This window comes from Meles meles, unplaced genomic scaffold, assembly GCF_922984935.1.
Source record: "Meles meles unplaced genomic scaffold, mMelMel3.1 paternal haplotype, whole genome shotgun sequence".
Lineage (NCBI taxonomy): Eukaryota > Metazoa > Chordata > Mammalia > Carnivora > Mustelidae > Meles > Meles meles.
Genome location: NW_025721131.1, coordinates 578,434 through 605,050, shown reverse-complemented (window position 1 = coordinate 605,050; position 26,617 = coordinate 578,434). Strand labels below are relative to the sequence as shown.

At 39.0% G+C, this 26,617-nt stretch overlaps 1 protein-coding gene across 1 annotated transcript in view; it reads left to right on the top strand.

Annotated features, from left to right (window-relative positions):
* LOC123936017 (phosphatidylinositol 3,4,5-trisphosphate-dependent Rac exchanger 2 protein-like) overlaps positions 1–25,825 on the top strand; it is a 45,471-nt gene extending 19,646 nt beyond the window's left edge. Inside the window, exons 4-7 of the mRNA XM_045996818.1 lie at positions 8,586–8,719; positions 19,903–20,047; positions 25,355–25,455; positions 25,816–25,825. Coding sequence (XP_045852774.1) covers positions 8,586–8,719; positions 19,903–20,032 — 264 coding nt within the window. The 3' untranslated portion in view covers positions 20,033–20,047; positions 25,355–25,455; positions 25,816–25,825. The remainder of the gene's footprint in view (positions 1–8,585; positions 8,720–19,902; positions 20,048–25,354; positions 25,456–25,815) is intronic.
* Positions 25,826–26,617: the final 792 nt, after the last annotated feature.

The window sequence follows — 26,617 nt, the reverse complement described above, 5'->3', positions numbered from 1 at the left end:
TAGAAGATAGTAAAGGTACCTAATGTACTGATTCTTAAAGCTTGCTGTTAAATATTAAAGACATATCATTACAGGGATAGAAACGTCTTGGTAGGATTTAGTAAAATATAATAGGAGTGATGTTATGTTTATATTGTGAGATATACTTTAAAAGATAACAAGATTGTTGGGCTCTATGTCATTACCCCACAAAGTTTCATTAATAGATTATTAAACAGATGCTTTGGGCTGTTTTTGAAAAGAAGTGTTTTACCTCACAGAGGTCAATTAATATTATTCTGGTTTTTGATCAGGAGCTAGGAGCTAATGGGAACTTATGGTAATGACTTAAACATAATGTAGTTTTTAAAGATTTTTTAAAAATTGTATTTATTTGAAAGAGAAAGAGAGCACAAGTGGAGGGACAGGGACAGGGAGAGGCAGGCTGAGCCTGACCCAGGGCTCCATTCCAGGACCTTGGGATCATGTCCTGAGCTGAAAAGAGACAGTTAACCAACTGAGCCATTCAGGTGCCCCCAACCATAATGTATTTGTAATATTAGTAAGGGGTTTTATAGTTTGCTATGCTACCAATCTAGATTAAATCAAAAGTCAAACTAAGCATACAATAGAGGAAAATGATCCAGAGGCGTTGTTGACTAATGGAGCACTTGGAATTACCTGTAAGATGGAATTGCCATAAATGTGTTAATCCAATCTTATAGAATCAAGATATATATTGTAGGGGTCTGGAGAAATACTGATATCACTATATGATTTATTCGCCAGCTTGCATCTGGGTGGTCGTGTTCACTTCTGAAGATGTTCCGTATTGAGGGAGACCCTCACAAACTGGAGAAGGTTCAGAAGAGATCTTCAGGGATCTTGCAGATCTTTCCATAGTTTGGCTATTGTGGACATTACTGCTGTAGACATTTGGGTGCATGTACCCCTTCAGATTACTACATTTGTATCGTTAGGGTAAATAGCCAGGAGTGAGAGTGCTAAGTCATAGGGTAGCTCTATTTTAAACCTTTTGAGGAACCTCTATACTGTTTTCCAGCGTGGCTGCACCAACTTGCATTCCCACCAACAGTGTAGGAGGGTTCCCCTTTCTCCCCATCCTCTTCAACATCTATTGTTTCCTGACTTGTTAATTTTAGCCATTCTCATTGGTATGGTATGGTATCTTACTGTGGTTTTGATTTGTATGTCCCTGATGCCGAGCGATGTTGAGTTCTTTTTCATGTGTCTGATGGCCATCTGGATGTCTTCTTTGCAGAAATGTCTGTTCATGTCTTCTGCCCATTTCTTGATTGGATTATTTGTTCTTTGGGTGTTGAGTTGGGTAAGTTCTTTATAGATTTTAGGTACTAGTCCTTTATCAGATATGTCATTTTCAGATATCTTCTCCCATTCTGTCAGTTGTCTTCTGGTTTTGTTGACTGTTTCCTTTGCTGTGCAAAAGCTTTTGATCTTGATGGAATCCCAATAGTTCATTTTTGCCCTCAATTGCCTTGCCTTTGCTGATGTTTCTAGGAAGAAGTTGCTGCAGCTGAGGTTGAAGAGGTTTTGCTACCTGTGTTCTTCTCAAAGATTTTGATGGATTTCTGTCTCACAATGAGGTATTCCATCCATTTTGAGTCTATTTTTATGTGTGGTGTAAGTAAATGGTCCAGCTTCATCCCTCTGCATGTGGCAGTCCAATTTCCCCAACACCATTTGTTGAAGAGACTGTCTTTTTTCCTTTAGACGTTGTTTCCTGCCTTGTCAAAGATTAGTTGACCATAGAGTTGAGGATCCATTTCTGGGCTCTCTATTTTGTTCCATTGACCTATGTGTCTGTTTTTCTGCCAGTCCCATACTGTCTTGATGATTATAGGTTTGTAATAGAGCTGAAAGTCCAGAATTGTGATTCTGCCAACTTTAGTTTTCTTTTCAACATTCCTCTAGCTATTTGGGGTCTTTTCTGGTTCCATATAAATCTTAAGATTATTTATTCCATTTCTTTGAAAAAAAATTGATGGTATTTTGATAGAAATTGCATTAAATGTGTAGATTGCTATAGGTAGGTAGCATAGACATATTCACAATATTTGTTTTTCCAACCCATGAGCATGGAACACTTTTCCATTTCTTTTTGTCTTCCTCAATTTCTTTCATGAATACATTATAGTTTTCTGAGCACAGATTCCTTGCCTCTTTGGTTAGGTTTATTCCTAGGTGTCTTATGATTTTCGGTGCAATTGTAAATGGGATTGACTCTTTAATTTCTCTTTCTTCTGTCTTGTTGTTGGTGTATAGAAATGCAACTGATTTCTGTGCACTGATTTTTTTTTTAAATATTATTTATTTATTTGACAGAGAGAGATCACAAGTAGGCAGAGAGGCAGGCAGAGAGAGAGGAGGAAGCGGGCTCCCTGCGGAGCAGAGAGCCCGATGTGGGGCTCGATCCCAGGACCCTGGGATCATGACCTGAGCCGAAGGCAGAGGCTTTAACCCACTGAGCCACCCAGGCGCCCCCTGTGCACTGATTTTATATCCTGACACTTTACTGAATTCCTGTGTGAGTTCTAGCAGTTTTGGAGTGGAGTCTTTTGGGTTTTCCACATAAAGTATCCTATCTGCAAAGACTCAAGAGTTTCACTTCTTCTTTACCTATTAGGATGCCTTTAATTTCTTTTTCCTGTCTGATTATTGAGGTTAGTACTTCTGGTATTATGTTTAATAGCAGTGGTGATAGTGGACATCCCTTCTGTGTTCTTGACCTTAGAGAAAAAGTTCTGTTTTTCTCTGAGAACGGATATTGAGAATGGATATTTGCTGTGAGTTTTTCATAGATGGCTTTGATGATATTGAGGTATGTACCCTCTATCCCTACACTGTGGAGAGTTATGATCAAGAAAGGATGCTGTACTTTGTCAGACGCTTTTTCAGCATCTATTAAAAGTATCATATGGTTCATGTTCTTTCTTTTATTAATGTATCACATTGATTGATTTGCAGATGTTGAACCAACCTTGCAGCCGAAGAATAAATCCCACGTGGTTGTGGTGAATAATCCTTTTAATGTACTGTTGGATCCTATTGGCTAGTATTTTGGTGAGATATTTTGCATCCATGTTCATCAAGGATATTGGTCTATAATTCTTTCTGATGGGGTCTCTGTCTGGTTTTGGGATCAAGGTAATGCTGGTTTCATAAAATGAGTTTGGAAGTTTTCCTTCCATTTCTGTTTTTTGGAATAGTTTCAGGAAATGAAATTCTTCTTTAAATGCTTGGTAGACATCCTTAGAAGCCATCTGGCCCTGGGCTCTTGTTAGCTGGGAGATTTTTTTTTTAAATGACTGCTTCAGTCTCCTTACTGATTATGGGTATGTTCAGGTTTTCTGTTTCTTCCTGGTTTAGTTGTGGTAGTTTATATGTCTCTAGAAATTCATCCATTTCTTCCAAATTGTCAAATTTGCTGGTGAATAGTTGCTCATAATATGTTCTTATAATTGTTTGTATTTCTTTGGTGTTGGTTGTGATCTCTCCTCTTTCATTCGTGTTTTTATTTATTTGGGTCCTTTCTCTTTTCTTTTTAATAAGTCTGGCCAGGAGTTTATCAATCTTACTAGTTCTTTTAAAGAACCAGCTCCTAGTTTCATTGACTTGTTCTACTGGTTTTTTTTTTTTTTTTTTTTTTTTTTTAGTTTCCATTTCATTGATTTCTGCTCAGATCTTTATGATTTCTCTTCTGCTGGGTTTAGGCTTTCTTTACTGTTCTTTCTCTAGCTCCTTTAGGTGTAGGGTTAGGTTGTGTCCTTGAGACCTTTCTTTTTTCTTGAGAAGGGTTGTATTGCTATATACTTTCCTATCAGGACTCCCTTTGTTGTTTCCCAAGGATTTAGAACAGTTGTGTTTTCATTTTCATTTGTTTCCATGATTTTTTTTATTTCTTTAATTTCCTGGTTGACCCATTCATTCTTTAGCATTATTCTCTTTAGCCTCTATGTATTTGAGTTTTTTTTCCAACTTTCCTCTTGTAGTTGAGTTCTAGTTTCAAAGAATTGTGGCCTGAAAATATGTGGGGAATGATCCCAATCTTTTGATGCCAGTTGAGACCTGATTTGTGGCCCAGGATGTGATCTATTCTGTAGAATGTTCCATGTGCACTAGAGAAGTATGTGTAATCTGTTATTCTGGGATGCAATGTTCTAAATATAACTGTGATTTCCATATGGTCCAGTGTGTCATTTAAAGGCTTCATTTCCTTGTTGATCTTTTCCTTAGATGATCTGTCTATTTCAGTGAGGGGTTGTTAAAGTTGCCTACTATTATTGTATTATTATCGATATGTTTCTTTGATTTTGTTATTAATTGGTGTATATAATTGGCTGCTCCCATGTTAGGGGCATAGATATTTAAAATTGTTAGATCTTTTTGGACAGACCTTGTAAGTATGATATAGTGTCCTTCCTCATCTCTTACTACAGTCTTTGGCTTAAAATCTAATTTATCTGATGTAGGGATTGCTATGCCAGCTTTCTTTTGATGTCCATTAGCATGGTAACTTGTTTTACACCCCCTGACTTTAAATCTGGAGGTGTCTTTAGGTCTCAAATGAGTTTCTTGCAGACAGCATATCGATGGGTCTTTTCATTCTTGTTCTTTTCTTTTTTTTTAAATCCATTCTGATACCCTGTGTCTTTTTACTGGGGCATTTAGCCTACTTACATTCAGAGTAACTATTGAAAGCTATACATTTAGTGCCCTACTATTGCCTGTAAGGTTACGGTTACTGTATGTTGTCTTTGTTCCTTTCTGGTCTGTTACTTTTAGGCTCTGTCTTTGATTAGAGGACCCCTTTCAATATTTCCTGTAGGGCTGGTTTGGTGATTGCAAATTCTTTTAGTCTTTGTCCTGGAAGCTTTTTATCTCTCCTTCTATTTTCAGTGACAGCCTAACTGGATATAGTATTCTTGATTGCATATTTTCCTCATTATATTGCTCTGATTATATCATGCCAGTCCTTTTGGCATGATCTCTGTAGCTTGGTCTGCTTCCAATCTAATATTTTTACTGTTGGAGTTTACAGACCTCTTGTCCTGGGCTGCTTTCAGGATTTTCTCTTTGTCACTGGGAATTGTAAGTTTTACTATTAGATGATAGGGTGTGGGCCTATTTTTATTGATTTTTTAATTTTTTTTTATTTTTTTATAAACATATATTTTTATCCCCAGGGGTACGGGTCTGAGAATCACCAGGTTTACACACTTCACAACACTCACCATAGCACATACCCTCCCCAATGTCCATAACCCCACCCCCCTCTCCCGACTCCCTTCCCCCCTATTTTTATTGATTTTGAGGGAGCTTCTCTGTGCCTCCTGGATTTTGGTGCTTCTTCCCTTTGCCCAATTAGGGAAATTAATTCTCTGCTATAATTTGTTCCAAAATATCTTCTGCCTCTCTCTTTCTTTCTTCTTCTGGGATCTCAATTATCCCAATATTATTTTGTCTTACGGTATCATTTATCTCTCAAATTCTGCCCTTGTGGTTCAGTAGTTGTTTGTCTTTTTCTCAGCTTCTTTATTCTCCATCATTTGGTCTTCTAAATCACTTAATTCTCTCTTCTGCCTCATTTATCCTAGAAGTAAGAGCCTCCAATTTTTTATTACACCTCATTAAAATCTTTTTTGATTTCAACTTAGTTAGATTTTCATTCTTGTATTCCTCCAGAAAGGGATTTTTTTCTCCAGAAAGGGATTATCTAGGGTCTTCCATGCTTTTTTCAAGCCAAGCTAGCACCTTGATAATCATCATTCTGAACTGTAGTTCTGAGATATTATTAATGTTTGTATCGATTAGATCCCTAGGCACCGGTACTGCCTCTTGTTCTCTCTCTCTCTCTCTCTCTCTCTTTTTGTGGTGAGTTTTTCCACCTTGTCATTTTTTTCCAGATAAAAAAGATGTTCTCTCGAACAAAGGGTGGCAGTGATCCCAGAAAATTATATACTAACCAAGTCAGAAGAGACCCAAAACTGGGAGGAAAACAAAGGAGGAAAAAAGGAAAATAGAAAAAAATTATATATATTAGACTGGTGAATAGAACAGACAAAATAACGGTAAACATGATGAAGGGATGGAATATGACTGTAAAGCTGAAAATTTAAAAAGATTCTAAAACAGGAAATGATAAATTCTTTGAAAAAGGAGGAAAAAAAAGAGGAAAGAATGTGATCAGGCTGGAGACTAGAACAAAGACATGTGCTAGATTTAGGGTATATTTTGATCTATTAGAAGAATCTGTGTTCCAAAATTTTAAAGAAAAAAAACCTGTATATATCCAAAAAATAAAGTTAAATACAATGAAGGGATAGAATATGAGTACAACAATGAAAATTTAAAAAGACTTTTAAAAAGGTATTGATAAGATAAAATAGTTAAAAAACGTTAAAATAAGATGGAGGAAATTTTTACAAATAGAATAAGGAAAAAACAAAATTTAAAAAGTTAACTTTCAAAGACTAAAGAATCATGGTAAAAAAGTCATGAATTCTATGTGTTGCTTTCCCCTAGTTCTGGAGTTCTGCAGTTCTTATTGAGTAGGGGACTTGTTCTTGGTTAGATGTTCTTGATTATCTACTGGGGGAGGGGCCTGTTGCCGTGATTCTCAGATGTCCTTGCCTGAGGTGGAACTGCACCAACCTTGCCAGGGGCCAGGTTAAGTAATCTGCTCATAACATTGTATAGGTCCTTGTGCAAGAATCAATGTGATGTTTCCTTATTTCCATTTTTAATAGTATTCTATTGTAATTTTTTTCTGAGGTAGGGATAGTACTTAAGTAAGAAATCATTGCCACTGAAATTGGGATTTATATTCGAATTTGATGACAGTTTTTACTTAATTATCACATGAGGAAGGATATGAAATTGTATAAATTTTTGATAGATCTCTAGTTATATGTCCACCTTTATGATGAAAGACGAGAAAAAGGGAAATGTCTTAAATCTAAAATATTTTGTAATGGGTGGTCACCAGAGGGGAGGTGAGTCCGGGGGAAGCGTGAAAGAGATGAGGGGGATTAAGAATACATTTATCGTGATGGGCACTGAATAAGGTATGGACTTGCTGAGTCACTATATTATACACCTGAAACTACTATAACACTGTTTGGTAACTCTCCTGGAATTAAAATTAATTTTTAAAAAAAAAAATTAAGTTAAATACAAAAACAAAAAATAAAATATGTGTGTAGGGATGCCTGGGTGTCTCACTCATTTGAGCACCTGCCTTCAGCTCAGGTCATGATCCCAGGGTCCTGGGATTGAGCCTCCTTCTCCCTCTGCCTGTTGCTCCCCCTGTTTGTGCTCTCTCTGTCTCTCTCTCTCTCTCTGACAAATAAATAAGATCTTTAATAGAATAAAGTTAGTAAAAAATAAAAAATAAATAAAATGTGTTTGTAATGCAGATACTCAGCACAATCACATTCTCTTAACTTCCCATTTGGGAAATTTCTTACTGACATGTATGAGTTATCACTGTAATTTAAATTTTTATAATCAGATAAACCATATCAATGATTACTGTGGAAATATGAAATTTACAATTCGTGGTCTGATTTTTAAATATCAAAAACAAAAATAAAAGCATTGAGTTGAAAAAGAATCAGAAATTTATCCCTAGATTTAAGGACCAGACATATTGAAAACAGAGCATGCTTACCAGCTATCTACTGAAAACTTTTTTGTTTTTTTTGTTTGTTTGTTTTTTGTTTTGTCTAACTCAGTGCATTAGTTGTGATAGTTTAGGATGTAGAAACAAATACACTTCCACTTTTATAATGGCTCAAAGGACAGACTTTTAATCAGCTCACACAACAGTCCAATGCTTGTACTCTGCTTCATTGGGCAGCTTTCCTCTGTTCATGATTCAGGTTCTTTCCATCTGTGTCTCCTCTCAGTGGTTAGTTCTTGTGTGTAGACTTAGTTTTGTCACTAGTCATCTGAGCTTAGCATGCACTCAGTGAAGGCTTATTTAAGGAACAAGTGTGCCTATGCTAAATTTTACCTTGGGTTGAAGCTGTATGGAAGGTTGCTCTCTTTAAATAGTTTTTTTTTCTTTAATTTCTTCTTTTTTCTTCTCTCCATCCAAGGAGTGGATAAATAAGTTGAGACCCGTTAAAAATTTAGAGAATTTAATGTACTTTGTGATATATCCGTGGAGCTCTTTTCCCATACCAGGGGAAGAGAGGAGGGGGAGAGAAGTGTTAGAGACATGAATTTTATGCATCAGTTTGAAATCATCTCCTTATAAAAGAGCATCGGTAACATGTATCATCCATGCTTATATATGCCTACATGTGTAAGAAAGCTAAAAGAAGACCCAGAGTCTCCTAACCACAGTTGTATCTGCTGAGACTGATGAGGAGGAGTCTGGGAGGAAAAGAGACCTCCATCCAGTGTATAAATATTTATGGTGTTTCAACTTTTATTCTGTCCATATATTGTATCTTGAAATAAAAACAGACTTTTAATGAGAAAAAGAATTACACACAAAAGTTTCTGTTAAGTAATCAGACATTATCTCTCTCTCTCTCTTTTTCTTTTTTTTAACCTAGGGATCCAAGATCACCGACACCTGCACTGAGATGCTAATGTGTGGCGTCTTGCTGAAAATTTCTTCTGGAAATATTCAAGAACGGGTGTTTTTTCTTTTTGATAATCTTCTGGTATATTGCAAAAGGAAACACAGGTAAGGTGATAAACAGGTACTACTTCAGAAATAACTTATTAACCTTGGAAAATATTTTTTAAGAAAAAAGAAATTATCAATCTCACAGTTTCAACCTTTTCCTCTGTGCTCCCGGGAACTCAGGATCTCCTCAGTAAAATTCACATACTCTTAGCCTGTTTTCTGATTCTTCTCGTTACCTTCTTGTAAAACCTGACTGAAATGTGATTGTCGTTCAATAACACTACCTTCCCAGGAAGCTTTTGGAGGAAAAAAATTTTTTCTGTTGCTACCCAACATGCCTCAGGCTCTGTAGGAAAGGTGAATATGTCTTCCGTGTTTCCCAGTGCTGTTTCCCAGTCATTTCCTCCCCTTCCTTGGAAATATTTTCCTTGATTGCCCCATCTAGTATAGCCTCCCGGCAATTTTATATCGATACCTAGAAAATTCTTGCTAATAGTTTCTTCATTATTTATTTATTTGTTGCCACCTTTGCTGGATTAGATGGTAAAGTCAATGAGAATACTGGTCTTGCTACTTATTCTGTGCTATTTCCCTAGAGACTGGACCTGCCATGTACCCTGTAATAGACACTCAAGAGGTATTTGTTGAATAAGTGAATAAATGAATGAATAACTGAATGAATGAAACCCATGCAAGTTCCTGGTATAGCTTAGTTATCATTAGTTTAAGTAATTTAATGTAGCAGTGTTACTGATGTATGTTATTTTTTTTAAAGTAGAGATATAATTTTTTCTTCAGGAGGTACTTAATATATAGGATGTTTCCTTGAACTCCTGGTGAAACGTTTTACAGATTATTTAAGCAAAATAATAAAGCTGAACTTAATTGGGAAATTTCCTGAGCCTTTCTTTACTTCTTCCTAACCATATCTAGGATACTTTATTTTCAGTTGAAAGGTACTAAAAGGCTTCCTGAAATTTAAAGGTGAAACAGATGGGTTGAGGATGCTGGGTTTGCATGAGTGTTTATTCTAGGTTCAGAAATGAGGACAGTGTAACCAAAGATTTTTGGTAACATGAAAATGAGAAACTCAAAAACTGCCTGATTTCTGAGGCAAGATTAAGGGAACGTCATTCTTCATCTTTTGAAATGGGATTTCCTAAGTCAATGAACAAGATGTCAAGAGCAAGTTCTCTGAGCTGGCAGCTGTATTGATGACATGGGAGTTCTGCCTCTTGGATTATAGTATCAGAATGCCCTAGCAGGAGACATGAGTGCAAAAATACAGTGATACTGAGAAAGCATAGAACTACCCATGTGTCTTGCTGAAAGGGAACAGGTTAGGGTTAAAGTCAAAAGACAGTTATGGGGTGCCTGGGTGGTGCAGTTGGTTAAGTGTCTAACTCCTGGTTTCGACTCCGGTTATGATCTCAGGTTTGTGAGATTGAGCCCCATATCAGGCTCTGCATCAAATTGGTGTCAGCTTGAGTTTCTCTCTCTCTCACTCTGCCCTTTCCCAATCTTACACATGCTCTCTCTCTTTAAAATAAATAAAGGAGTAATGAATCTTTCAAAAAAAGATAGTTGTTGTTAATCCCTGCCTTAATGAGCTTTTTTTTTTTTAAAGATGCTTTTTACCACATATGAAAATGAATTGACTATTTTTTTTACTATGCTCTTCTAAATTCTTTGTATTTTGCAGCAAGATTGGGACTCATAGAAATACGTTTCAGGAAGATGTAGAAAAGGCTGTTAATTTTACTTGTATATAACTCATTAAGATATTATAACGTGCTTCAAGTTGTTTAGGTACAATTGTTTTTATCCAGCTTTATGGAGGACTAGTTGACAAGTAACATTGTAATATATTTTAATTGTACTACATGATGATTTGATATACATCATGAAAGGATTTTACCTATGAACTCAATTAACACATCCATCTAGGTGCAATTATTAAAGGCATCCATTTGAGAATGAGTTTTTTTTTTATTACAATTGATCTCATACATGCCTGCTTTCAAGTGCAAAGCTTTTGCAAGATTAGCCATGTACAGTGATGATATCATTTATGGTCTTATGACTTTCCTTGTTAAATTGGTAAACAACAGAAAAGATTTTGTAAAATTAAAATCCTGAAGGTTTTTTTTTTTTTTTTTTTTTTTTTGAGAGAGAGAGAGATAGTGAGCAGCAGGAGGGGCAAAGGGAGAGGGAGAGAAGCAGACTCTCCCCGTTGAAGTGCAGAGCCTGACATGGGGCTTAGTCCCAGGACCCTGAGATCATGACCTGAGCCAACATCAAGAGTTGGACGCTTAACTGACTGAACCATCCAGGTGCCCCTAAAATCCTAGTTTTTGAGCAAATATCCTTAATGGGTATATAATATGGACAAAATGCATAGTGACTAGAAATGGAAATACTGCATAAAAATGATTGTCTATTCACTTCCCGAATTGAAGTAGTAAGAAGATACCATCTAGTCCCTTCATTTTAGGATACTTCATCCCCTTAACCAAGTACTATTGAAGCTCTAAAGATTATTTAGTGAGTATGAGTAAACTGAACCTTTTCCACATTTCCACAATATTTTAACTGCAAAACCTGGGGACTTGATGAATTGAATTCTAGATTTACATTCACAAAAGACAAGAGTGCTGATTCGGAATCTCAGCTCTGGAATTTACTAATGCTATTAATCTCAGGAGAAACTAGTATTAAAAAAAAATAATGTATAATAGTTAATACATAAAGCATGATACGGCTTAGTTTGGCTTGTTAATGAGCTCTATAAGTATGATAATGTATTTTGCTTTCTGCAATTTATATTTTGTATACAATATAGTTTGTAAATTATTTATCCATATGTATAGGAATAGTTTATTCATTTAACTGTTGCATAATACTCCATTGGTTGAATATTATCACAATTATATTGATAACAACTTAATTACTCACTCTCCCATCAGTGGACTTTAGGTTTTTATTTGTTTTAGTTTTTCTGCCATTATGAATGTTCCTGCAGTGTGTATCTGATGACCACTAAAACAATTAATTAGAAGGGAAATCAGAAAATTGGGATATCAAATATTCTCCATTAAAACATAGAGCAAAATTATTTTCAAAGCAGAAGCTTTTCAGTTGATACACTTTAATAGAACCACCTTCTTTTTTTTTTTTTTAATTTTTTTTTAAAGATTTTTTTTTTTATTTACTTATTTGACAGAGAGAGATCACAAGTAGGCAGAGAGGCAGGCAGAGAGAGAGGGAAGCAGGCTTGCTGCTGAGCAGAGAGCCCGATGTGGGACTCGATCCCAGGACCCTGAGATCATGACCTGAGCCGAAGGCAGCGGCTTTAACCACTGAGCCACCCAGGCGCCCCAAATAGAACCACCTTCTGAAGGGAACGAAGATCTCTCTTTTTAAGCCAAGTGTTAACAATATTGATCAGACACTTAGTGGAATTTCATACTGAGTGTTACTATCTATGGGTCAAGAGAAATTTAAAAGCCTATACAGAACTCACAAGATCACAAAGCAAATTAATGCTTTGGAAAATAGGACCCAGTGTTAGATTCCACACCATGATTCTTTGCCTGTGAATAAAACTTTTTTAAAAATGATTGAAGTATGATGTATCAACTTATAAGAAACTCTCTTTTGCAAGAGACCACAATAATATGTCCTACCTGGGAGAATAAGCAATTATCTACATACTAAACTTCTCGGCATTCTTCTCTATCCTGGCTTTCTATGATGCCAACTTGCATACTATATGGACTGAATCCCTAATTGGTAGCATTTATTTAGGGTTATTAGCAAAGGACATTTAGAGGTGACTTTCATAATGAACATAGGAGTGCAAGATGGTGAAGGCCTGGGCCGACAAACCCTAATCAGGTTAACTAATCTATTTAATTAGTTTCTTTTAGTAGGGATGAAGGACTAAGTTCTGATGAGGCTTTAGACAGATGACCTAGGAACATAGATTCTCTTTCAAGGAAGGAACTCAGACTGGGACAGCACCTTGTGACCCCTCCTTGCGCCTACTCCTCCTGCTTCAGGGCTGATATCTAACTGCAAGGGTGGGGAGGAGAGGGACACTGAAGTTGGTGAATATTTATGCCTTCACTTTTGTCAGATGTGTCTGTACAACAAATGGAACAAATGAGTAATTATTTCAGTATATTAAATTATTAGGCAGACTTTTGTCAATGAGTCAAATGGAATAGTTCAAGTTAATTGAAATCTTTTGAGTGACTAGGTATTCTGAAATCCTGAATCATTTCTTAGAATCTTTCCTCTTTAATGAAAAATCCTGTTGTTAAAATAATCTTTCCTGAATGTTCAGTGATTCAACTACAAACACATTTAGCCACATAATTCATTATTATAAATGTTCCTCTATAAACCTGGATATTTTAACTTCGTGTTACATTTAAAGATTAAAGACCAGTCTTAGACACACTATACCAAAGTTCTGGAATGTTTGAGAGAGGAGGAAGCAGGCTCCCTGCCGAGCAGAGAGCCTAACACGGGGCTCCATCCCAGGACCCTGGGATCATGACCTGAGCTGAAGGCAGAGGCTTTAACCCACTGAACCCCCAGGCGCCCCCATGCTTAAAACTTTTGATGACAAGTTTAAATGTTCCCCCGCCTATTTGAATATATTATAAAAATACTAGGTATTTTTGCATACTCTAGGTATAAGTAAAATAATTTTCTAAGTAAAGGACACCATCAGACACTGATCACAATGATTTAGCTCAAAACTTGCAGAAGAAATAATTGCGTTTGGAATGAGACTAAGCTTTTAGCTAGTGTGTAACTATTTAAATCTTTTGAAAAATAAACTTGATTACACTCTTACTTATAATGTTTTATAAATTGAATTATATCAGTTATACCTTAGAATACAAAAAAATAATGCAATAATGATATGACATGTAGAAATGTGAAAATTTGTTTGTTTTAATATATCCATGTTATCCATTACTGCTTATGTTGAAGGAAGATGGTAGCCATTGAGTTTGTCTCCAAATTTCTATTCCTCCATTGTCTAGACCCAACTCTCATTTTGGTTAATTCTAATTTAATTATTCTTTGAAGATTCTTTCTGAGATATTAGTTTGAACATGATGCATAAAAAGTATCCAACTTAAGACCTACCTAGGAAAGCTGTTGTACTTTCTGCAGTTAACTTCCTTGGTAATTTTCATAGTATACGCTTAGACATTCATTCGGAAAGTAACAACAGTTCATTTATATTCTTTCTTAAGAACTAATTTATTTGTGTAGTTGGAGAGAGGGCAAAATGGTAACCTTTAGAAAATGTGATCTGTAGTGGTGTTAGGCAAACCACAAATTTCAATACAATGGTCAAATTTGAATTGAATAAGATGGAAATTTTTTATTTTTAAGGTGTTCTTTTTTTAAATTAATTTATTTATTTTTATTTTCTTATTTACAGCATAACAGTGTTCATTGTTTTGGCATCACACCCAGTGCTCCATGCAGTACGTGCCCTCCCCACTACCCACAACCTGGTTCCTCAACCTCCCACCCCACGCCCACCCCCCACCCACCCCCCCCCGCCGCCCCTTCATAACCCTCTGGTTGTTTTTCAGAGTCCATAGTCTCTCATGGTTCATCTCCCCTTCCAGTTTCCCTCAACTCCCTCTCCTCTCCATCTCCCCATGTCCTCCATGTTATTTGTTATGCTCCACAAATAAGTGAGACCATATGATACTTGACTCTCTCTGCTTGACTTATTTCGCTCAGCATAATTTCTTCCAGTCCCGTCCATGTTGCTACAAAAGTTGGGTATTCGTCCTTTCTGATGGAGGCATAATACTCCATTGTGTATATGGACCACATCTTCCTTATCCATTCATCCATTGAAGGGCATCTTGGTTCTTTCCACAGTTTGGCGACCGTAGCCATTGCTGCAATAAACATTGGGGTACAGATGGCCCTTCTTTTCACTACATCTGTATCTTTGGGGTAAATACCCAGCAGTGCAATTGCAGGGTCATAGGGAAGCTCTATTTTTAATTTCTTCAGGAATCTCCACACTGTTCTCCAAAGTGGCTGCACTAACTTGCATTCCCACCAACAGTGTAAGAGGGTTCCCCTTTCTCCACATCCTCTCCAGCACACGTTGTTTCCTGTCTTGCTAATTTTGGCCATTCTTACTGGTGTTAGGTGGTATCTCAATGTTGTTTTGATTTGAATCTCCCTGATGGCTAGTGATGATGAACATTTTTTCATGTGTCTGATAGCCATTTGTATGTCTTCATTGGAGAAGTGTCTGTTCATATCTTCTGCCCATTTTTTGATATGATTATCTGTTTTTTGTGTGTTGAGTTTGAGAAGTTCTTTGTAGATCCTGGATATCAACCTTTTGTCTGTACTGTCATTTGCAAATATCTTCTCCCATTCCGTGGGTTGCCTCTTTGTTTTGTTGACTGTTTCCTTTGCTGTGCAGAAGCTTTTGATCTGGATGAAGTCCCAAAAGTTCATTTTTGCTTTTGTTTCCTTGGCCTTTGGAGACATATCTTTTTTTTTTTTTTTTTTTTAAGATTTTATTTATTTATTTGATAGAAATCACAAGAGAGGCAGGCAGAGAGAGAGGAAGGGAAGCAGGCTCTCCACTGAGCAGAGAGCCCGATGCGGGACTCGATCCCAGGACCCTGAGATCATGACCTGAGCTGAAGGCAGCGGCTTAACCCACTGAGCCACCCAGGCGCCCTGGAGACATATCTTGAAAGAAGTTGCTGTGGCTGATATCGAAGAAGTTACTGCCTATGTTCTCCTCTAGGATTCTGATAGATTCCTGTCTCACGTTGAGGTCTTTTATCCATTTCAAGTTTATCTTTGTGAATGGTGTAAGAGAATGGTCGAGTTTCATTCTTCTACATATCGCTGTCCAGTTTTCCCAGCACCATTTATTGAAGAGACTGTCTTTTTTCCATTGAATATTTTTTCCTGTTTTGTCGAAGATTATTTGACCATAGAGTTGAGGGTCCATATCTGGGCTCTCCACTCTGTTCCACTGGTCTATGTGTCTGTTTTTATGCGAGTACCACGCTGTCTTGGTGATCACAGCTTTGTAGTAAAGCTTGAAATCGGGTAACGTGTTGCCGCCAGTTTTGTTTTTGTTTTTCAACATTTCCTTAGCAATTTGGGGTCTCTTCTAACTCCATACAAATTTTAGGATTATTTGCTCCAGCTCTTTGAAAAATATCGGTGGAATTTCGATCGGAATGGCATTAAAAGTATAGAATGCTCTAGGCAGTATAGACATTTTAACAATGTTTTTTCTTCCAATCCAAGAGCATGGAACGGTCTTCCATCTTTTTGTGTCTTCTTCAATTTCTTTCATGAGTGTTCTGTAGTTCCTCAAGTACAGGTCCTTTACTTCTTTGGTTAGGTTTATGCCCAGGTATCTTATGGTTCTTGGTGCTATAGTAAATGGAATCGATTCTCTAATTTCCCTTTCTGTATTTTCATTGTTAGTGTATAAGAAAGCCACTGATTTCTGTACATTGACTTTGTATCCTGCCATGTTACTGAATTGCTGTATGAGTTCTAGTAGTTTGGGGGTGGAGTCTTTGGGGTTTTCCATATAAAGAATCATGTCATCTGCGAAGAGAGGGAGTTTGACTTCTTCCTTGCCAATTTGGATACCTTTTATTTCTCTTTGTTGTCTGATTGCCGTTGCTAGAACTTCTAATACTATGTTGAACAAGAGTGGTGAGAGTGGGCATCCTTGTCGTGTTCCTGATCTCAACGGGAAGGCTGCGAGCTTTTTCCCATTGAGGATGATATTTGCTGTGGGTCTTTCATAGATAGATTTTATGAAGTTCAGGAATGTTCCCTCTATCCCTATACTTTGAAGCGTTTTCATCAGGAATGGATGCTGGATTTTGTCAAATGCTTTTTCTGCATCAATTGAGAGGACCATGTGGTTCTTCTCTCTTCTCTTATTGATGTGTTCTATCACACTGATTGATTTGCGAATGTTGAACCAACCTTGCAACCCAGGGATGAATCCCACCTGGTCATGGTGGATAATCTTTTGAATGTGCTGCTGGATCCTGTTTGCTAGGATCGTGTTGAGAATCTTTGCATCCATATTCATCAGTGATATTGGTCTGAAATTCTCCTTTTTGGTAGGGTCTTTGCCTGGTTTGGGGATCAGGGTAATGCTGGCTTCATAAAAAGAGTCTGGAAGTTTTCCTTCTGCTTCAATTTTTTGGAACAGCTTCAGGAGAATTGGTGTTATTTCTTCTTTGAAAGTTTGGTAGAATTCCCCAGGGAATCCGTCAGGTCCTGGGCTCTTGTTTTTTGGGAGGTTTTTGATCACTGCTTCAATCTCATTACTAGATATCTGTCTATTCAGGTTGTCAATTTCTTCCTGGTTCAGTTTTGGGAGTTTGTAGCTTTCCAGGAATGCATCCATTTCATCTAGGTTGCTTAGCTTATTGGCATATACCTGTTGGTAATAATTTCTGATGATTGTTTCTATTTCCTTGGTGTTAGTTGTGATCTCTCCTTTTTCATTCATAATTTTATTAATTTGGGCTTTCTCTCTTTTCTTTTGGATTAGTGTGGCCATTGGTTTATCGATCTTATTGATTCTTTCAAAAAACCAGCTTCCATTTTCATTGATATGTTCTACTGTATCTCTCGTTTCTACCTCATTGATCTCTGCTCTAATCTTGATTATTTCCCTTCTTGCATGTGGAGTTGGTTTGATTTGTTGTTGGTTCTCCAGTTCTTTAAGGTATAGAGACAGCTGGTGTATTCTGGATTTTTCAATGTTTTTGAGGGAGGCTTGGATGGCTATGTATTTCCCCCTTAGAACCGCCTTTGCTGTATCCCATAGGTTTTGGACCGAGGTGTCTTCATTCTCATTGGTTTCCACGAATTGTTTAAGTTCATCTTTGATCTGTAACATACAATGGTAAAAATATTAGATTGGCAGCCGACTTATCCCCAGAGACCTGGCAGGCCAGAAAGAGCTGGCGTGATATATTCAGAACAGTAAATGAGAAAAACATGCAGCCAAGAATACTCTATCCAGCTAAGCTATCATTGAAAATAGAAGGAGAGATAAAAAGCTTCCAGGAGGGACAGGGTCAAGATGGCGGGGAAGTAGGAGGAGGTGCCATTTCAACCTGTACCCTAAAGTGAGCTGATTACCTACCAAAGAACTCCGACCACCCATGAAATCAGCCTGAGATCAGAATTATACACGTCTGGATCTCTACTGGAGCAGAAGACGCCAGTGGCAGGTAAAGCAGACTGGGAGCATCGGACTGATATCGGAAGATAAACAAAAGGGGGAGGGAGCCACCAGAGGTGACCCATTGGAAAGTAACACCCCAACACGAGAGTGCTCTGCGTCTGGGGACCAGCATTAACTTGGAGTCTGGTTGAAAGCACTCAAAAAACAAACAGCAAAGGATCGCGGTGGGGGGGGGGTAATAGTGGGAACCTGGGCGGTTAGGGTCAGGGACCTAAGTTCCCGGACCCAGGACAGCCTCCCCTGGCGCGGAGCCAGGGAGAGTGTGGAGGAGAAATCAGGTCTCCATCCCTGAGCCGCCAGTGCGCCTGAATGCCAGCGCGCCTGAGAACGAGTGGGGTCTGGCTCCCGTGAGGGGCTGGGAGCCTGGCCAGACGGCAATCCTGAAACGCTCGAGTCCCACACCCTCCCTTGGGATAGGTGCTCATAGGCGCTAGCCTGGAGCTCTGGCATCCGGAAAAACCAGACATTCCCAGCCCGGGACAGCGGGAAAATCTCAGTGCACGATCTCTGCTCGGAACCTCTCTGGCGGTCTGGAGCTGCCTAGACAGCCACTGCTGCCCTGGTTTTGGGCACAAGGAGGAGCTCTTTAAGGTGTTCTTTAGTGTGAATTGATTTTGTTAAGGAAATATTTCAGCTGTCATTTTCAATATAAATATTTTAGACCATTTAAAGGTATTAAACTCGTTGTTTTTTAAATTAAATTTTGCTTATACTTTCAATGCCATTCCAATCAAAATTCCACCGATATTTTTCAAAGAGCTGGAGCAAATAATCCTAAAATTTGTATGGAGTCAGAAGAGACCCCGAATTGCTAAGGAAATGTTGAAAAACAAAAACAAAACTGGCGGCATCACGTTACCCGATTTCAAGCTTTACTACAAAGCTGTGCTCACCAAGACAGCGTGGTACTGGCATAAAAACAGACACATAGAGCAGTGGAACAGAGTGGAGAGCCCAGATATGGACCCTCAACTCTATGGTCAAATAATCTTTGACAAAACAGGAAAAAATATTCAATGGAAAAAAGACAGTCTCTTCAATAAATGGTGCTGGGAAAACTGGACAGCAATATGTAGAAGAATGAAACTCGACCATTCTCTTACACCATTCACAAAGATAAACTCGAAATGGATAAAAGACCTCAACGTGAGACAGGAATCTATCAGAATTCTTTAAGTTTTGTTGAATTTAGCAGTCAATTCAGATAGCTTAGCAAATCATTTCAAAGGTAAAATAAATGTTTCATCAAGTTGAACCTTTATTTTTTCAGAATAGCTATGCGTATAGATAAATCTGAAGTGAAAAAGGAAGGAGGGAAAGAAGGAAGGAAAAAACGAAGAAAGCAAAGCAAGCAGACAAGCATGTTCTGTTAATTTGTTTATGTTAACAGGCTCTATTCTTAATAAAAATTATTCTGTTACTGACAAATGGTAATTCCTCCTCCATTGTAAAAAATAAAAATTCTAGTAAAAAATTTTGTAGTTAGAAGACTGAAAATAAAAATCACACAAATCTTGTGATTTATGTAGGTCCCATGATAAAGCCACCCATTAACTTCCTTTTGACCCCTTCTCTTTCTTTCCCCTATGCTCCAAATTCAGGGTTTTTTTTTATGGTTTTATTTATTTATGTGTGTGTGAGAGAGAGAGAGAGAACTAATGCACATGGGGAGGGGCAGAGGGAGAGAGAGAAGCAGACTCCCTGCTAAGCAGGGAGCTCGATTCAGGACTCCATCCCAGGACACTGAGACCATGACCTGAGCCGAAGGCAGGCACTTAACTGACTGAGCTACCCAGGTGCCCTGTGGTAGAGAGCTCTGTATCTGCAACCCCCTGCCCATGCTTGATGTGCAATAAATTTTGGTCTCATGCAGGCAAGAGTGAGTGAGGAGACTTTTTCAGTTACCTGTCCTTGGTTTCCTTCTCGATAGGTTTAAAATTAGGAATGGAGCAAGACACCTGGGTAATGATCTCGGAACAGGGCGAGAAACTCTACAAGATGATGTGCAAACAAGGAAATCTGACCAAAGACAGAAAAAGAAAACTGACCACATTCCTTAAATGCTTCCTTGAAAGGTAAGGTCTATAGTCTGGGTACATGGATTTCTTTCATATTTTCACTATGTCATGTATCAACTACCCTTCCTTCAATGATTTGCTTTTCTTCTATAAAAAAAATATTCCGGGGCATCTGGGTGGCTCAGTGGGTTAAAGCCTCTGCCTTCAGCTCAGGTCATGATCTCAGGGTCCTGGGATCGAGCCCCGCATCGGGCTCTCTGCTCGGCGGGGAGCCTGCTTCCGTCTCTCTCTCTGCGTACTTATCATCTCTGTCTGTCAAATGGATAAATAAAATCTTAAAAAAAAAAACATTCCTCTGGGCATTTTTTAATATCTTTTTACTGTCAACATTTCCTGGATGATAGTGAGGTGAAGGAATGGACCTAGTGCCTGCAATCATGGAAGATTTTAGACATCTATCCATCCATCCCTGACGTCAACCATTTCAGATGTATGGTGTTCTGAGGGGGAAGCAGACACTGGGGTCAGGCAGGGCTGGCAGGAAGCAGGTTCACTGAAGGGGGAGGAAGTCTAGCAAGGATGTGAGTACAGGGCCTACAAGTCAGAGAACCAAAGAATGTAAGACACAGAGTCCAAACCCGAGATTCATCAGCACTTTGACAACTGGGCTCATGTTGAAGGACCATCGATGAGGAATCTGAAAAAGAGGGTCCTGCAAGGGGCCTGGCACAGAGCAACAGGCAGAGAGGTTGCCTGGGTATTGAGCATAGACCCACTGTCAGTCCTCTGGGGTCTGCGGCAGCAGCACGTGGGAGTCCCTGCCCGGTGAAGGGTGCAGAACCAAAGGGAAGGGCGGCTGCCTTAAGCCATGCCCCGTGTTGGCTGTTTCCATATATTTCTAATCCTCAGATGCATACTCTGCATTTATAATCTTTATATTTTTTAAAGATTCAGAAACCAGCTCTCAGGGAGTTTACCAGGCCCGCCTTCATACAACCAGTGAATGCCAATGTCAACTCTGTAGAAGCAGACTGGAGTGGTAGTTCAAAGCCCACACTTCGCAGTCAGACTGTCTCCATGCAAATCTGGTCCTACCTCTGGCTAGTTGAGCGATGTGGGAAGTTTAAATGTCTTTTTCCTCTCTAAACTTGAAGATGATCATAGTGCTTACCTGTAATGCCTACCAGAATGTCTTCTCGATAAGTTATGCAGATACCATAAAATAACCATAGGCCACACCGGCTGCCAACCCAGGTAGAAGAATATAAGCCAGGAAACCCTGGCCTGCAGGGCAGCATGGGGCCCCTCCTTCAGGGGCTGGGGTCCTCACAACAGAGCACTCAGCTGCCAGCAAGCTGCTGTTGCTGTCCTTGGTAGGCCCCCAGCCGACAGCTCTTGTGGGAGAGAAACCCACCTCTGGGGCATAACTTCCGGGGTTGTCAGAGGAACATGCCTGTTTATAGGAGTCACTTCAAGCTATAGCTTCTCACCAAGAATGTATTCATATTCCATATAGCCATCAGGAGTCATTTTGGCCATGATCAATGCTGCCTGGTAACCCAGCAGATGCCCTGCCTCTATCAGGTTCCAGGGAAACAGAGCTCCAAGGCTGACCCAGGGTCAAGTTTTCCTAATTAAAGGAGCTGGAGTCTTGTTAACTAAAGAGTTAACACGTGGGTGGAGTGTGGAGAGGGTGGCTGGGTGATGGACAGTGGGGAGGGTTTGTGCTCTAATGAGCGCTGTGAAATGTGTAAGCCTGATGATTCACAGACCTGTACCCCTGGGGCAAATAATACATTATATGGTAATAAAAATAATAATAATACTTAAAAAAAAAAGTTAACATGATCTTACACGGCCAAAGTGCTAGTTAGTTACAATGATATGTGAGCGTTCTCCACAGTGCCTGATACACAGGAGAGACTTGGTAAATTTTAGTTTGTTCATTGTGGCTTTTTCCATAACAGCACACTAGCTTAGTTACTAGTTACTAATTATAGACCAAGTTTGAGATTGTTTTTGACTGGATCAGGATCCTTTCGCAGATTGTTGATGGGATCTTGTGATTTCTGTAGGTCCCATGATAAAGCCAGCCAGTAACTTCCTTTCTTACCCCTTCTCTTTCCTTCCCCTATGCTCTTAATTAATAGAAGTTCTTACAGTGTGTTCTTTTCCTCATTTTAATTTGGCATATTCAGGAATCTGCTGACATCAGAACAGAGAATGATGCTTTCGCTACATACCAACCAGCTCAACCCATTTGTCAACCACTGACGTTTCATAAGTGCTCAAAATGTGCCATACACTGTGCTGAGCTCCTGACATACATCAGCTCATTTAATCCTGTGACGGCACTGTGGAGTTGATACGCTTTTTTTTCCCCAAGATTTTACTTAATTATTTGCGAGGTGGGGGGAGCAGAGGGAAAGGGACAAGCAGACTCCATGCTGAGTGTAGAGCCCGATTTGGTGCTTGATACCAGGACCCTGAGATCATGACCTGAGCCAAAGGGAGATGCTTAACTGACAGAGCTACCCAGACATCCCTGGAATTGGTATTATTATTTTTGTGCTATTGAAGAAAAAACTGAAGTTTTACTTCTTTTAAAAATTTTCTTTCTTTTGGATGGCTTTAACAACTTCTTCTGCCTTAAAATGTACTTTTTAGACTAGATATCCATTTTTAGAATTCCATGCCCCTCGGTTATTTGACTTTAGCCATAGGTGTTGCCTTTGGTTTTGAAGTAAATGGAAAAGTAATTTCCTGACACCTTGTATAGCTTGGCTTCTCTGACCTCTGTGCAAAGTTGAAACCATTCTAAAATGTATCCATTACTTTATGTAAAATTCAAATGTTATATTTTTATAACATGAGCACAATAAAATATTTTATTATAAAATGTTTCTCTATTTAGTGTTCTTTTACTGATACCACATGGCCCAAAAAACAGTACCAAGCTGGTGCTTTCCTGTGTTATAAAATATCATCCTACTTATCTGTGATGTAGGGCTCCACCCCACACGCCAAAATGGTAAAAGATGTGGTTTGTTCATCCTCCCTGGCCTTTCACAGCCACAGCAGATGGATGTGGTAGACAGTTCTGATGGGTGGTTTTGTGCTGGAATATTCCTTTTTTTAAGATTTTATTTATTTATTTGAGAGAGAGGGAGAATCAGAGAGAGAGAGCACAACAGGCGGGAGGGTCAAAGGGAGAAACAGATGTCTCAGTGAGCAGGGAACCCAATGTGGGGCTCGATTCCCAGACTCCAGGAACATGACCTGAGCCAAAGGCAGATGCTTAAGCGACTAGGCCACCCAGGTCCCTCCACCCCCACCCCCCAGATGACATTTAAATTCAAGAATGAATTTATTAAAAACCGTATTTATTAAAAAAAACAAAAAACGTATTATTTATTTGTTTATGTATTTTTAAAGGTTTTATTTATTATCTGAGAGGAGAGAGAGAGCACAAGCATCGGAGGGGCAGAGGGAGTGGGAGCAACAGACTCCTTGCTGAGCAGAGAGCAGGAGGTGTGACTGATCCCAGGACCCCGAGATCATGACCTGAGCCAAAACAACCAACTGAGCCACCCATGTGCCCCACTAAATAACTTCAAAATTTGAAAACAGTATAGTAAAACTATTGGTGTGTACTAATTTTATATTGCTGCAGAATAAATAAATAACAACACACCTAGTGCCTTGAAACAACACCTATTCATTAGCTCATAATTCTTTTTTTTTTCCATTTTATTTATTTTTTCAGCGTAACAGTATTCATTGTTTTTGCACAACACCCAGTGCTCCATGCAAAACGTGCCCTCCCCATTACCCACCACCTGTTCCCCCAACCTCCCACCCCTGACCCTTCAAAACCCTCAGGTTGTTTTTCAGAGTCCATAGTCTCTTATGGTTCGCCTCCCCTTCCAAAAAATTTTTTTTTAATAAACATATAATGTATTTTTATCCCCAGGGGTACAGGTCTGTGAATCGCCAGGTTTACACACTTCACAGCACTCACAATAGCACATACCCTCCCCAGTGTCCATAGCCCCCTCCCCCTCTCCCAATCCCACCTCCCCCCAGCAACCCCCAGTTTGTTTTGTAAGATTAAGAGTCATTTATGGTTTGTCTCCCGTATAGCTCATAATTCTATACGTCAGAAAGAAGTTGAGGGGTAGCAATGCTGGGCTGTCTGCTTAGGGTCTCACAAGGTCGAAATCAAGGTCAACATCGAGTGCTGAACTGCGGCTGGGCCTTATCTTAAGGGTCTGAAGAAAAATTCACTTGCAAGCACATTCAGGTTGTTGACAGAATTCAGTCCCCCGTGATTGTAAGAATAAGTCCTACTTCTGTGCTGGCTGTTGGCCAGGACCACTCTCAGAAGCTGCCTGTGTTCCTTGGTACATGGCCCCTCTATCTTCTAAGGCAGCAGTGAGCAGTGGCTCACTGAATCTTTCTTGTGCTTTTAATTTGTCTCTTACTCTTGTGCCACCAGCCTGAGAAAACTCTCTGCTTCAAAGTGCTCAACTGACTGGGTCAAGCTCACTTGAATAATATACATCTTTTGAGGTCAACTGACTTGGAATTTTAGTTTCCTATACAAAATTCATCCATACCACTACCCAGATTAAGATTTGGTTACAAAACCAAGGGATGGGATTCTTGATAGTGGGGTAAGAGAACACGTTTAGAATTCCTTCTACCATATGGGGTGTGCAGTTTTTTGGGGTTTGCCTTCTTAGAGTTCAAACACACTGGTTTTCTGTGCCTAGAAAGCCATATTCCAGTCTATCTCTTATATTCAGTCATTATTATTCTGTTTATTTTGTCTGTTTGCTATCTTTAGGATCTTGTTGTATTCTCTTTACAGTTAAAACTACTCTCAGGGCGCCTGGGTGGCTCAGTGTGTTAAGCCGCTGCCTTCAGCTCAGGTCATGATCCTGGGATCGAGTCCCACATCGGGCTCTCTGCTCAGCAGAGAGACTGCTTCCCTTCCTCTCTCTCTGCCTGCCTCTCTTGTGATTTCTCTCTGTCAAAGAAATAAATAAAATCTTTAAAAAAAAACTACTCTAAAAATATCCCTTTGTGTTTATTAGAGGTCTCAGTAAGTTGAATAGGTGTTATATAATAGGGTTTAGGTAAGCATGAATGAATGGACATGAGTTTTCTAGGATAGAGTAAAATTTAAATAATTTGGGGCTTTGCATATGTGAAAAAATGTAAGCTTAAATGCACTGCAAATATTTCTTTATATCTGAGGCTCCTTCCAATGCTGCTTGATGAAAGCATGGTAGAAATAGACTTCTTGGGGAGGAAGGTGTGGGAAAACTCTTTAACTATTTCACTGGATTTCTATTGCAGTGAATTTGTGTCATGGCTCTTGGAAATTGGAGAGATTCACAGGCCTGAGGAAGATGTACACTTTGGACAAGCATTATTAGAAAATGGAATCACCCACCATGGTAATTATTTTGTTAATTACTAAGTTATTCTCTTTGGTCACCAGTTGGAAGCATCTTGATTCTGTTAATCAATCTGGCTTATAGTAAATGTCTACATTATAGGATGCTTATGTATTTTTAACATTTCAAGTACCTAATATATATAGAACTGCAGTTCTGGGAATTTTGTGGAGTATGGGTTTATGGTGATATATTTGCTAATTTTAATGTGAATGGCTACGAACAGGCAAAAATTAGAAATACGGGTAAGTATTTACCTGGGATAGTGGAGGAAGACATGGCAAGTTCTTTTTAATTTTTTTTATAGATTTTATTTATTTATTTGATAGAGATCACAAGTAGACAGAGAGGCAGGCAAAGAGAGAGAGAGGGAAGCAGTCTCCCTGCTGAGCAGGGAGCCCGATGTGGGACTCAATCCCAGGACCCTGAGATCATGACCTGAGCCGAAGGCAGCGGCTTAACCCACTGAGCCACCCAGGTGCCCCGTGGCAAGTTCTAATTGGAGTATTTGGGGCTGCATTATGAGGGAAAGGGCCTCATGTAAGGCATTGTAGAATGAGTAGAACTCTGACAGGGCAGAAGGGAAGAAAACTGAAAACTGTTGGATGTGGGAGATGAGGAGTGAAGAGCAAGATCAGGTTACTGTGAGATTTCTGTCTGGTTGACAGGGATGATTATTCAGGAGAAGGAGCAGGGTGGGAGAAGATAAAGGGTTTTTGTCAGGATCGTTATAAGACATCCACAGGGGAACACCCAGCAAGAGGTTGAAAATATATGTGTAAAGCTCAGTGTATACAATCGTGGGAATCATTTCAAGAGAGCACCAGTTTCCTGAGAAGATCAGTAACAAAGAAGAATGCAGTGATAATGGGACTGAGAAGTAAAGCTTGAAGAATTTCTAATGCAAAATGTGGGAGAGGAGAAAGAGGGAATTATGAATAAACATAGGTATTTGACTAAGCTACTTCAATGTTCTTTTTTTTTTTTTTTTCCCAGTTAGAGTGGGATGAAACTGAACTAGATTCTCCCAGGTTTTCCTCACCATTCTGGGTGCCCTGTGAATTCTTCCACCAAAATAGATCACTAATCAGACCACTTTTGTCACTTCCAAGATCCCCACCTTCTTCCCAGTTACAACTTCTCCTTCCTTGCTCCTGCTTTT